At 39.6% G+C, this 13,131-nt stretch overlaps 2 protein-coding genes across 5 annotated transcripts; one reads left to right on the plus strand and one right to left on the minus strand.

Moving 5' to 3' along the window:
* LOC117304726 (THO complex subunit 7 homolog) lies at positions 1-12,537 on the plus strand. The gene is made up of 7 exons (XM_033789332.1): positions 1-56; positions 1,206-1,326; positions 7,189-7,316; positions 8,203-8,347; positions 10,022-10,088; positions 11,279-11,348; positions 12,121-12,537. The coding sequence occupies exons 1-7, from the start codon at positions 47-49 to the stop codon at positions 12,198-12,200; spliced, it is 621 nt and encodes a 206-aa protein (XP_033645223.1). The 5' UTR covers positions 1-46; the 3' UTR covers positions 12,201-12,537.
* LOC117304699 lies at positions 1,609-6,679 on the minus strand. 4 transcript variants are annotated; one of them, XM_033789321.1, is made up of 3 exons: positions 5,915-6,679; positions 5,126-5,461; positions 1,609-3,102 (listed from the first exon to the last, which is right to left on the minus strand). In XM_033789321.1, the coding sequence occupies exons 1-2, from the start codon at positions 6,450-6,452 to the stop codon at positions 5,166-5,168; spliced, it is 834 nt and encodes a 277-aa protein (XP_033645212.1). In that variant the 5' UTR covers positions 6,453-6,679; the 3' UTR covers positions 1,609-3,102; positions 5,126-5,165. The 4 variants fall into 4 exon arrangements, with proteins under 4 accessions (XP_033645212.1, XP_033645203.1, XP_033645188.1 ...); XM_033789312.1 differs by having other exon boundaries at positions 1,609-3,980; XM_033789297.1 differs by having other exon boundaries at positions 5,126-6,679.
* Positions 12,538-13,131: the final 594 nt, after the last annotated feature.

The following is a 13,131-nucleotide window of genomic DNA, read 5'->3' on the forward strand; positions in this document are numbered from 1 at the left end:
TAACTCGAACGCCCTCAAGAGGTACAAAGAAGTTAGTACAGCAACGATGGCCGATGGTAAGTCAATCATTTTATTGTTTTGCTTTTTAGGCACCTTTTTATGAAGTTATTTTGGCATTATGGAGGGTTAAAAAACACATTACCTACTGTATATACAGTTCAGGCCCTAGTGTGCCAGATCTTTTGTTTGTATAGCATAAAAAGGGGGTATAATCACAAGAAATTCGCCGGTGAATTTGTAAATGATAAATAAAGTCAGCATGAATGGATAGGCGCGCGCGGCCGCTAGTTGTGAATTGTTATATAATATAACGTTCCTCCTGCCGACGGCGGAGCCGGAGTGTTACGAAGCATGCTCGAATCGTAAAGGGCGAAATGGTCAGTGGTTTAATGAAACAATGTACAAGGTAGGCTTACGACGGGTTAATAATGGCTTTTTTGAAAAAAATACCCTGCCAGGTGCGAGTAATCCAGAGGAGGTTTCTGCACAGTATAGGAAGATGGTGAAGATGATGTAGTTTATTTTGTCTCGGTCCCCCGCCCGCCAGCCTTTTTTCTCTTTTCTTATTTTTTTCTCCCTCTTTGTTTTTTTGCCCGACAAAAAGGTGGGGGGGGGGGCCTTGGATCCGCGCCTGGGTGGGTTACATTATCGCAACTCGCAATGAACCTATCTTCAATCATGAACTAGAAAGGAATAAGATGAAAAAAAAAATAGGAATTCATATGTAGGTTTAATGGCTTAAACAAAATACTTGAATGTACATGTATCTATAATAAATACTGTTTGACCTTATACTTGTAACTTTTTTTGCATGAGGAACTAAATAGTTATCACTGTAATAACGATCAATGATCAATGGAGAGCTGTTGATAATATAAAACTTTGTGAGAAACAAACGGCTCCCTCGTAACATAATTTTTGAGAAAGAAGTTATTTTCCACTAAAATATTTGAATTTGATTTCGAGACCTAAAAATTTGATTTTGTCCGAATCAAGCATTTGAAAGCACATAACTTCCTGTGACAAAGGTATTTTTTCTTCCATTATTATCTCGCAAAATTTGACGGCCAATTTATATTTGTTGCATATGTTGAGATACACCAAGTGAGAAGACAGGTCTTTGACAATTACCAAAGGTGTCTTTAAAGAATAATTGTTGAATATTAGATAAAGACTCTTTCATACTTTGATTGTTTGTGATGCAGATGAAGTGATACGTAGACGGCTTTTAATTGAAGGAGAGAGTGGCGGAGATGATCGTCGAATCAACACCCTCCTCAAGATGTTCATCAAATGGTGTAATAGTAACTCCTCAGAGGAAGAGAGGTAGGCTACCAAATCAATTTGATAGAAACAAACTAATGTAGAATTATGTACCAGCGAATGATTTCCCTTGGATAAACTCTGCTGATCAGGAACACCATAGCTTGAGTCCGTTATTCGTATCCGCTGGACCATGGCACGTCGCAAATAAGGTTACTAGGCTTACATACTAAAGCTCAATGGAGGCAACAAAGGCAATTTCATGCTCCTTCGCTTCGCTCATCCGCATGAAAAACAGTTTCATTCTAAGAACAGCCTCAATGATTACACTATACGACAAAATGATTCAATTTCTGAATTATTTTAATGACAACTTTGGATAAGGGCCAGGATTCAGATGCCGATTACCCTGGAGTAATTTATAACAATAATATTATTTCTTTAAAAACATTCAGATTAAATTATAAGCAAAATACTGTTTTGACAACTCATTAAATATGAAACTAATAATCCATAATTTTTCATGATACATTTCAATTGAAAATCTATTTGAAAAGAAATTACATAATTCAATATCACCAATAATTCCACCGAGGAATTTTAGCCCTTACGGCTCTTCGGATTATCTGTCCGGCCAAAAAACTCATTAATAACAAAGAATTCACCTCTCTCAAGTTCCAATCATGAAACTTTGGCCCTTGAGGCTCTACTGAACTTTGTCCTCAGTCCATTTCTCTTCACCGAACATTTTTTTTTTTTTTTTTTTTTTTTTTTTTTTTTTTTTTTTTTTTTTTTTTTTTTGACCAATCAATTCTAACTCCTTTACTTTTCGCACAGAGACCTCGATAAGGCCAAGCGAGTTTCTATATCCCGCTTAATGTACCTGTTTTTGGCTTGTTGGGTTTTCCACCTACCATGCTGCATGATTAACTCTTCCGATATACCCTTATTGGCCAAATGAGTAGCGCCTCCAGAACGCATGCTATGTAAACCAAAAGACTGCGGACGCTCTATGCCAATTTGTTTCATTGCATCTAAAAAGATTTCCCTGCATCTGGTATAACTAAGAGGTTTGTGCTTTACCGGTTTGTAAGATTTTGTGCTCGAATGAAATGATAAGGCTGTAAATACATACACATCTTCGCCACATTGTATATCACATTGATGCATATATCTACGTAACATTGTTACTGGACAGTAAGTATTCTGTGTGCACGACAAAAAAGTAGTGTTGCCATCTCTAAAAATGTCCGTTTTAGAACGGGGAATAAAAATTCTCAACCCGGCTTGATTTTCTAATTCAGTGATGTGGCATGCTTTTAGTTGTGCCATCTCATCGTGTCTGAACAGAAGAGAAAACATTAACGTCACATAACAAGCCGTCCTTAATTGTATGAGACTACTTTCTTGATTAGCGAATTTATCAGCTATAGATCTCACATGATCAATTGTTAAAGGTTCCTTCTGCTCTGGGGGTTTATGCAGTGATTTTCTTTGGCTGATTACAATCTGTTTCAGTAGTGGAGAGTCTACTGGGTTTGACTCGATATTCAGGAGAGAATGAAGCCATTTAATTGCAGCGGAAATCGTAATTATTGAACTTTCAGATTGCGACAAATTACTCTTATCGATGATAAAAGCAGCAACAACAGTGTCTTGAACTGGGAATCGGAGAGGAATTTTATGAGCAACCAACCAAGCGAAAAAATCTCTGCATTTATAAAGATAACTGTTTAGAGTACTCTCTGCTTTGGCTAACAAAATATCCTGAAAAATTTGTTCCTTGAATGCGTCTATACTGTTGGGAAAGCTTGACCAAAAATCTTGACTGCGAATGACCTATACAGCAATTAAGAGAAAATTAATTAAGAATAAATAATCAACTCATGTAACTTAATCAAATCTCAGTACAATCAATATATATGGCACATACTGGACTAGTAAACGTATCTGAGCCCAAATAAGAATTCTTGTTATTCCCCAACTCTAAGATGTCTGAACCTTCAAGAGTTATCATTCCCGTAATCCATGTTCTGTAACAAGACCATAACAAAGGCCAAAAGGGGGAGGAGGGCCACCAGGGGAAAACAAGGGCTCCTCTGCCTTTACATAAGTACAAATGTCTTAGAACACTAGGGATCAAAAGTACAGGGGGCACTAACAAACAATTCTCTTTTGACCAATCCTGTGCTAAGGCATCTACGCCGGCTGTATTTGGATTCCAAAATCTGGAAAAGAAGCGGGACACTTTAGCATTATAATAACTTGCAAAACAGTCAACTGAGAAAGGACCCCATGTATCATTGATTATGCTGAAGAATTTGTCTGAAATCATCCAATCATCTAAATCGATCAATCTACTGACAAAGTCTGCTTTGTCATTCATGGTTCTTGGTATCCATTCTACTTCTAGACGCACATTGTTATTAATACAAATATTGAAAATATCAATTGCCAAACTATGTAAATCCACCTTCATGCTTCCTACTTCCACTATACGAGCTGCTGACTGACTATCTGTGAAGATTTTGAGTTGTGAATTGGATACTATTGGCAGGAATGATGAAATTGCAAATAGTATTGTATCCAATTCTCGCCAAGTGGAACTTCTTTTTGCCTCAACTTCAGTCCAATTTTTGTGAGCTGTATGGATATCATTACATAATATAGCACCAGATCCCACTGCACTTGCATCCCCACATACTATCTTGTTCACTCTGGTGGAAACAAATAGATAACGCACATTTCTTTTTGAAGCATTACTCTTCCAAAATTCAATTTCTGACAAGCACAAATTATCAAGTTTGATAATATCGTCTTCATGATGAGCCTGTGATATTTTCACTTGGCAGTTCCTAGTGGATAGTCTAGTTAAAATACCAACAACAGGGCCCAGAGATATGATCTGGCCTACAAAAGAATGTAGCTTGCGAATTGTGACAACGTCTGCAGAAGTCAACTCATTGATAGTGCGCAGAATTTTATCAACGCGCCTCTGGGAAACTCGCAAAGTGCCCTCTACGGAGTCCCAATGCATGCCAAGCCAAACAATTTGGTTAACAGGATTCCAGCAAGATTTGTCCATGTTATAAACTAAACCAGATCTTATCAAATCAACTTTTACATGTTGGGAGATTTTACTTGCAATGTGAAAATCATTTGTGTTATTATCACATGAAGCAGGTACCACCACAAAACCATCATCTAAGTACAGGGCAATGAGAATGCCACACGATCTCCAGTGGGTCACGAGTGGTTTCATCATCTTGGTGAATAATAATGGTGCGGAAGACAACCCAAATGGAAGAACAGTAAACTCAAAATATCTGCGAACATTGTTTATGATCCAAGAAAAACCCAAGTATTTCTGATAGTCGGAAGAGATATCAATGTGGTGATACCCTGATTTCAAATCAAATGAAAACAAGTAAGCATTCTTTGAAAGAAATTGAAGACCTACTTTCCAGTCATCTAATTTGAAATGCATCTTTGGGACATACTCATTTACGTTAATCAAATCCAAAATCAACCTTCTTTTACCAGATGCCTGATATGCAACAGAAAGGGGATTGACAACAAATGAAGGGTTTAATTTTTCTTCTATTCTACCAGAGCTTAATAACTCTGAAATTGTCTCCGTCACAAAGGAATCTTCCTTAATTGCCGACTTGTTATTTTTGAAAAACATGGATGGTGGTGATGTAATGAAAGGAATGCGGTAACCCTCATTGATAACAGACAAAACCATGGATGATGCCCCTATATGAAACCAAAATTGTGAGTGAGCTCGTAACCTGCCTTTCACATTGACTTTATCAGAAATTAAATTCTTAATACTGCTATCCTGATAATCACATCGTACCTCCAACACGTCAGCAAACTTATGTGACAGGCTTGCCACCTTAAGAGACGCTTGAGCCTGACGTTGATGGCGCTGCAATTGACTCTGCGGGCTTGAATGAGCCTGTGGGCGTGGTTCCCGCAATTGCTGGTAGGAAGTTGTACCCTGTTCGATGAAAGGCGGGAGCTTGCCATGGAACCGACACACCTCTGGAGTGGAAAGTGTTGTATCCAAGGGGAAGAGCCGTCTGAGCTCGGGATCGGACTCGGTGTGACAGTGGGGGGCCTGTTGCGTAGGGACACTCCCGGGCCCAGTGGCCAGGCATTCTGCAGCTGAAACACACATCATTTGGCATGCCTAAAATGTATAATGAGAAAAAATACAAACAGCGAGAAAAACTGGAACTTCATATAAGGAAAACACGAACAATATGGGTAACCAGCAGTGAACGACCTGAAAGAACTCACTGGTCACTACCGTAGCTTTATATATCCGAATGCTTTAATGCTTCGGTGAGTTTACATCAATTCTAGGCGTGGCTCCCTTGAACCATAACCAACACTTTGCATTGAACGGGGGGCACACTCCCATCATTGATGCTATCCCAACGAATGAAACTAAATTTTCATGCTCCTTCGCTTCGCTCATCCGCATGAAAAACAGTTTCATTCTAAGAACAGCCTCAATGATTACACTATACGACAAAATGATTCAATTTCTGAATTATTTTAATGACAACTTTGGATAAGGGCCAGGATTCAGATGCCCTTTGAAACAACCAAAGACAAAAGGGGGAATTTAACGTTTTACCTCGAAAAAGACTACGGTCACCAAAATTCTTGAAAACCACCCCATCTTGCTGTCGTCTATCCGAAGTCTTTTGTTTCTTTCTTCCTTCCAATTCTTTGAGAGCAGCGTCCTCAGCTATCTGCACCTTCTTCTGATCTTCGGAAGACTGGTCTCTCTTGCCGCCCTTCTCTAACTGTTGAATGGTGATCCAACCTGCTCTACTGCTATCAGCGATCTTGATCTTTTGCTTTCTATCCGCTAAAAGGTCCTCAGCCTCGTGAATAGCTTCGACGACCTTGTCTGTATCACCCTTCTGCAAAAAGGCGACTTTTATTTTATCTAGAATAATCTCTAGCTGTCCACAAAACAGCAATTGGGCAGAATTACCGGGCTTGGTCAACTCCTTCGCTTCCAATTTTATTTTGAGTTCCTTCACCGCTGTTTCATCTGTGATAGTGGAGTTAGCCAACTTGTCGAATTTCTTGTCGAAATAACTCTGAAACTTTTCAAACAAAAGCTCAGTGCTTAAAGCAGAACCGTGCTCCTCTGCATTAGCCATAACACTATCAGAACTTCATATAAGGAAAACACGAACAATATGGGTAACCAGCAGTGAACGACCTGAAAGAACTCACTGGTCACTACCGTAGCTTTATATATCCGAATGCTTTAATGCTTCGGTGAGTTTACATCAATTCTAGGCGTGGCTCCCTTGAACCATAACCAACACTTTGCATTGAACGGGGGGCACACTCCCATCATTGATGCTATCCCAACGAATGAAACTAAATTTGCCTCTTGTCTCCATGCCCCTGGTCATTGCCTAATGCCTTGGTGCTCCGGTAGAAATTTACAAATTAAAAATTTCCTCATGAGTCATAGGGTGCGCTTCACCAAGGAGAAAATGCCTTGTTGCCCATGCCCTTTTAGGAGTGCTGATGTAATCTATGTATATTTGGTTTGCGGTAACACCATGTGTGTATCTACTTGCCAGGTAGAGTTTGTTCTTAGAGAATTGTCTTGCTTTATTCTACTGCCGTGGAGTAGATAATTGGGGGTTCCAGAGACTTCTCAGTTCTGAAAAGAACCTCCTTTTAACTATTACCAGGGTGGATGGTATAGAAATTAGACTGGACTACTACTTTAGCTTATGGGATCGTAATTAACTGTACTGCCGCAGAGTCAGTTCTGAATTGGTCTCAACGTTTCGAATAGCTTGCTCTAGTCATCGTCAGGAGACTGATGTAATCAACTTTCTAACAGTATGGTTGATTTGGATTGTCTCTTCCCTTCAGTCTAGCAACTTATCAGAAGATGCAGTCAATCTTAGCCCAGGTGGAGTTCTCTATGGAGAAGACAAAGCTGATACATGACATGAACACCAAGGAGATAACCAACTATGAAGACCTCTACAGTGACATAGGTAAAGCCAAGATGCAACTACCAGGGCCCAATTTTAATGAGCTGTTTAGGGGAGGCCCTAATTCCTGGGGATGGGTGGTCGGGCTGAGCTGCTCTGTGGGTGAAGGGGAGGCTCTAATTCCTGGGGATGGGTGGTAGGGCTGAGCTGCTCTGTGGGTATTGGGGAGGCTCTAATTCCTGGGGATGGTTGGTAGGGCTGAGCTGCACTGTGGGTATAGGGGAGGCTCTTATTCCTGGGGATGGGTGGTAGGGCTGAGCTGCACTGTGGGTATAGGGGAGGCTCTAATTCCTAGGGATGGGTGGTAGGGCTGAGCTGCACTGTGGGTATAGGGGAGGCTCTTATTCCTGGGGATGGGTGGTAGGGCTGAGCTGCTCTGTGGGTATTGGGGAGGCTCTAATTCCTGGGGATGGGTGGTAGGGCTGAGGTGCACTGTGGGTATAGGGGAGGCTCTAATTCCTGGGGATGGGTGGTAGGGCTGAGCTGCACTGTGGGGTAAAGGGGAGGCTCTAATTCCTGGGGATGGGTGGTAGGGCTGAGCTGCACTGTGGGTATAGGGGAGGCTCTAATTCCTGGGGATGGGTGGTAGGGCTGAGCTGCACTGTGGGTATAGGAGAGGCTTTAATTCCTGGGGATGGTTGGTATGGCCGAGCTGCTCTGTGGGTGTAGGGGAGGCTCTTATTCCTGGGGATGGGTGGTAGGGCCGAGTTGCACTGTGGGTATAGGGGAGGCTTTAATTCCTGTAGATGGGTGGTATGGCTGAGCTGCACTGTGGGTATAGGGGAGGCTCTTTTTTTTTTTTTATTTTTTTTTTATAGATGAATGTTAAATGACTTAAGTTGAAATGAAATTATAAATTTCATTTAAGATTTTTTGTTTATGCCCGCAGAGTTGAGTATTCAAGAGGCACATACTAAGATAACAGCTTGCAAACAGAAAGTACAGGAGGCCAAGAGAGTCCGTAAGAACAGACAAGAGTACGACGCCCTAGCTAAAGTGATTAAGACCCAACCGGACAGGCAAGAAACAATGAAGTAAGTAAAGTACAGACAAGAAAAGATTAACTCACATAGACATGCATGATATTCTTCCAACTTAAGGGCAGTGGACACTATTGGTAATTGTCAAAGACTTGCCTTCACAGTTGGTATATTTCAACATATGCATAAAATAACTAACCTGTGTTAATTTTAGCTCAATCGGTCATTGAAGCTGGAGATAATAATGAAAGAAAAAAACGCCTTTGTCACACACGAAGTTGTGTGCGCTTAGATGGTTGATTTCGAGACCTCAAGTTCTAAATCTGAGGTCTCAAAATCAAATTCGTGGAAAATTACTTCTTTCTCGAAAACTATGGCACTCTAGAGGGAGCCGTTTCTCAGAATGTTTTATACTATCAACCGCTTCCCAATACTTGTCACCAAGAAAGGTTTTATGCCAATAATTATTTTGAGTTATTACCAATAGTGTCCACTGCCTTTAAAGCCATTGGACACTTTCGGTAATTAGTATTGTCCAAGGCCCACACTTCGTGTATCACAACTTATATATAAAATAACAAACCTGTGAAAATTTAGGCTCAATCGGTCATCGGAGTCGGGAGAAAATAACGGGAAACCTACCCTTGTTTCCGCACGTTTCGCCATGCCATGACATGTGTTTAAAATAAATCCGTAGTTCTCGATATGGAGAATTGATATTGTTTTAATGTTTTCTCAAAAAGTAAAGCATTTCATGGAACAATATTTCAAGAGAAGTCTTTCACCATTACCTTCTGTTACTTTTCGGTTACTTTTTCAAAATGTCCACAGATTTGTATTAAACTTACAGGGGTTGAAGATGATGATATGATATGATACCTAAACCATAGCATAGCGGGTTAATACCTTTTTACATGCTAAAACTGAGACGAAACTTATTTGTTTTACTCATTTCTCAAAAACTACAGCACCTCAGTAAGTAAAATTTCAAGGGAAGCTTTTTATAATCATAATCTTCAAACTGTGTAAATCTGTGCACATTGTGTTTTGTGTTCGGAAAAAGTACATAGACCCTTTAAAGAGAAGGTACACGTTTGATAATTACTCAAAACCAATATTAACTTTAAAACTGACTTGGTAACAAGCATTGGAGAGCTGTTGATAGTATAAAACATTGTGGGAAACGACTCCCTCTGAAGTAACATAGTTTTTGAGAAAGAGGTAATTTCTCACTAAAAATAATAAAAGACTTCTAGCTAGAAGTCTTTTATTCTTATCTGATTACAATTTCGTCCAACAAGGGTGTTTTTTTCTCATAATTTTCTTGCAACTTCGATGACCAATTGAGCCCAAATTTTCACAGGCTTGTTATTTTATGGTTATGATGGGATACACCAAGTGAGAAGACTGGTCTTTGACAATTACCAAACGTGTACCTTCCCTTTTAGTCTGACTGCAATTGTTGTTTTTTTGCCCTTAGACAAATCTGAAAATGTTTGATAAAATAGCCTGAAAAAAGGATATAAGTCAACACCATATGAACTTGTAGGTTAGCCCTTCAAACAATTGTAGCCATGACCAGGCGATGATGGTCACAGAAGCCATGACTGGAAACCAAGCCCACACTCTGACAGTATCAGAGCATGACACTCAGAACTTTGACAACCCAATTAAAAGAAAAAAATTGTTCTTTAACAAAGTGTTTATACTTTTATCTGACTAATGCAGGAAACTAGAAGATCTGGATAAAGAGCTTTCCACCCTGAAAAACAGTAAGCAGTCTCTGCAGCAGAAGGTAAGGAGTGTTATAAGATATGAAAAGGTTTGCGGTAACACCATGTAATGGCTATCTCTAAATGAGTTGGGGTGGTTTTGAAAAGAACCGTTGGTTTCAACTCAACGATTCGATCAGTATGCTCTGATCGTCTTCTGGGGAAAGCTGGACTCTGCTGCATGTGTTATAAGGTTTTTCCCCTCTTTCTAAAACATTAATTTTTAGAAGAAAATTGTTGGTAAATTAAAAACGATGAACGGGAGTCGTAGCTTAGAAGAAAAATTCAACAGATTCTCTGTATTTACCTCTTTCTAAAACATTCATTTTGAGGGGGGGGGGGGGAGGTGGATGGTAGCTGAGAAAAAGCCCCACAGATTATTGATAGTTTCAATTTGAAAGCTCATCAATTATATTATTTCTGTTTACCCAAACTGGTCAACGGCTTCTGACATTTTGACCATGGCAGAATCTTTTCTTATATTCTTCTTCTTCTTTGAGTTGCCCACAGTTATATTGTGGTAACAAAAGCAATCAAGTGGAAACACATGAACTGAGAGATGTTTAACTGTATTGCTATAAAAAGTCAAAACAGGACTATGACATTTTATATAACTTTCATGAGTTGTATGTATTATGTATGTGACAACACAGCATACATAACAATTGTGGGAAAAAAGCAATCAAGTGTCCACTGAGTTTATTATGTGGTTGTTTTACTATACCTCTTAAAGGCAGTGGACACTATTGGTAATTACTCAAAATAATGATTAGCATAAAACTTCACTTGGTAACGAGTAACGGGGAGAGGTTGATAGTATAAAACATTGTGAGAAACGGCTCCCTCTGAAGTGACGTAGTTTTCACGAATTTGATTTCGAGACCTCAAGTTTAGAATTTGAGGTCTCGAAATCAACCATCTAAACGCACATAACTTCGTGTGACAAGGGTGTTTTTTCTTTCATTATTATCTCGCAACTTTGACGCCCAATTGAGTTCAAATTTTCACAGGTTTGTTTTTTTACGCAAATGATGAGATACACCAAGTGAGAAGACTGGTCTTTGTCAATTACCAATAGTGTCCGCTGCCTTTAATTCTCAAGATCAGCATCATTAAGCTGGGGAAAATGTGGATTGACATTTTAGGTGCCACCATCTGACATGTATGTGAAGCGATTTTGTAACTTTGTTATAAATTATATTTATATTCCCAGCTCGAGGACAGAAAAAAACAGTTCCACGTTCTCATCAGTTCTATCCAAGAATTACAGAGAATTCTAGACGGTGAGTTGACAAGTTTTCAGTTCTCTTTTAGGGGTGCAACAAAGAAAAATCAATGTAACAAAGACATCAAGAGTGTCATGGCCGAGTGTTTAAGAGCATTGAATTCAAGTTCTGGTGCTCAGTCACCAGAGTGTGGGTTCGAATCCCGGTCGTGACACTTGTGTCCTTGAGCAAGATACTTTACTATAATTGCTTCTCTTCACCCTGGGGTATAAATGGGTACTTGCGAGGAGAGAGATATGCAGTCAAATTCTATTGCGGATGTGATATGAGTGAAACACCCTAGTCGTTTTGTATATACAAAGGCAGCTAATACATTAACAAGATTGGATAGGTTTCCACCGTTGTTCCTCAATATCATTGTGTTATGTTTGACAGATATTGCTTCATGTATTTGCTCTCAAAGAAATGGTCGGCCTATCAAGTACAATTACATTTTACACTGTTTTAATGTGAGGTGAGAGACTTATAATTTTCCCCCAACATTTATAATACATTAAGGATAGGCCTGATACTGATAGGAGGAAACAAAGGCGATCGCCTCCATGCCTCCTGGTCACTGCCTCGATGCCCTTGAAATGCTGTGCAGTAGAAATTTACAATTAGCTCAAAGGTTGCCCTTTACTTAAAAAAAAAGCCACGGTGCCCTTGCCCTTTTAAAAACGAAGTGCACAGGCCTGTAAGGACTGAGACAAATGTGTGCATCGTTAAACTGAATATGACCTTGGAGCCCCTCCTAAAGATTTATATATTTTGTTCACTTTTTCCACAGAGGATGACAAAGGGCTTGAAATTCAAATGGATACCACACTAGACAGCTCCATGGATACAAGCGTCGGTGAGAAACGGTAGCGTCAAAAGAACATTTTTGTAAAAAGGACAAAGTCGCTTGGATTTTGGCTACCATCATCACAAATTCTTGGGACTCTGCGTGGATGTCTTGAAGTTTGTGAATGCATCTTGGAGATGTCACCACAGGATGTTTTATTTTTTGCGGAATATTGGTTGTTGTTTTGTCTGCTGACTGACCTGGAAATTCCAATGGACCATGGATTTTGGATCACCTTAATTTGAGTATAATCACCAGAAGTAAAGGCCATTGTGACACATGAGCCAGGGGCCGATTTCACAAAGAGCTAAAATTGATTGCAACTGCAAATCAGTCATAGTTGCTTAGTAAAGTGTGATGTCACAATGCAAATCACTACGGTGATACTGACAATTTGTCTTACGATGGATGTTATTGCTTTGTGAAATCGAGCCAAGGTCTTGTATTTGTAAACTGGCCATGCTGACTCATCTGTCCCAATGAGTGTGTCAATCTAAAAACAATGTTGTGCAAACACTATGGGTTATTGTAGTTACCTCTAGCCCAGGAGGCCTTTCACACTAAAATAAATACTACAGTAACATCCAGGGCCCAATTTCATAAAGCTGCTTAAGCATAAAAAGCAGCTAAGGTAATTTTGCTTACCGGAATAAGGTTACCAGCCAAACTGCAATGTATTGTGTTCAAGTTGTCACCGGTATCCTGCTCATTTCTGCTAAAAAGCAGGAAATTTCTAAGCAATATTTTTCTGCTTCTAAAAGCAGCTCTATGAAATTGGGCCCTGAGGATCTTAATACAAATAAGCCATTTGCATGTTAGATTTGACTAATGTCTGGTACAATGATGTGCTTGATCACAAGTTACCGCTTACATTTGAATTCCTCAGACTATCGAGACAGTTGCTACACGTCACATGATTGGGGGCAAACTTTTGCATAGTTACGTAAGAGATAG

This window comes from Asterias rubens, chromosome 2 (assembly GCF_902459465.1).
Source record: "Asterias rubens chromosome 2, eAstRub1.3, whole genome shotgun sequence".
NCBI classification, from domain to species: Eukaryota; Metazoa; Echinodermata; class Asteroidea; order Forcipulatida; family Asteriidae; genus Asterias; species Asterias rubens.

Excerpts from the sequence above, each read along its gene's own strand:
- LOC117304726 (XM_033789332.1), top strand. Across the intron at positions 10,089-11,278 it reads AGCAGTCTCTGCAGCAGAAG|CTCGAGGACAGAAAAAAACA; the intron begins GTAAGGAGTGTT and ends TTATATTCCCAG. Across the intron at positions 11,349-12,120 it reads ATTACAGAGAATTCTAGACG|AGGATGACAAAGGGCTTGAA; the intron begins GTGAGTTGACAA and ends CTTTTTCCACAG.
- LOC117304699 (XM_033789297.1), bottom strand. The coding sequence starts at position 5,452 with ATGATGTGTGTTTCAGCTGCAGAATGCCTGGCCACTGGGCCCGGGAGT. Across the intron at positions 3,103-5,125 it reads AGTTTGCTGACGTGTTGGAG|GTCATTCGCAGTCAAGATTT; the intron begins GTACGATGTGAT and ends ATTGCTGTATAG.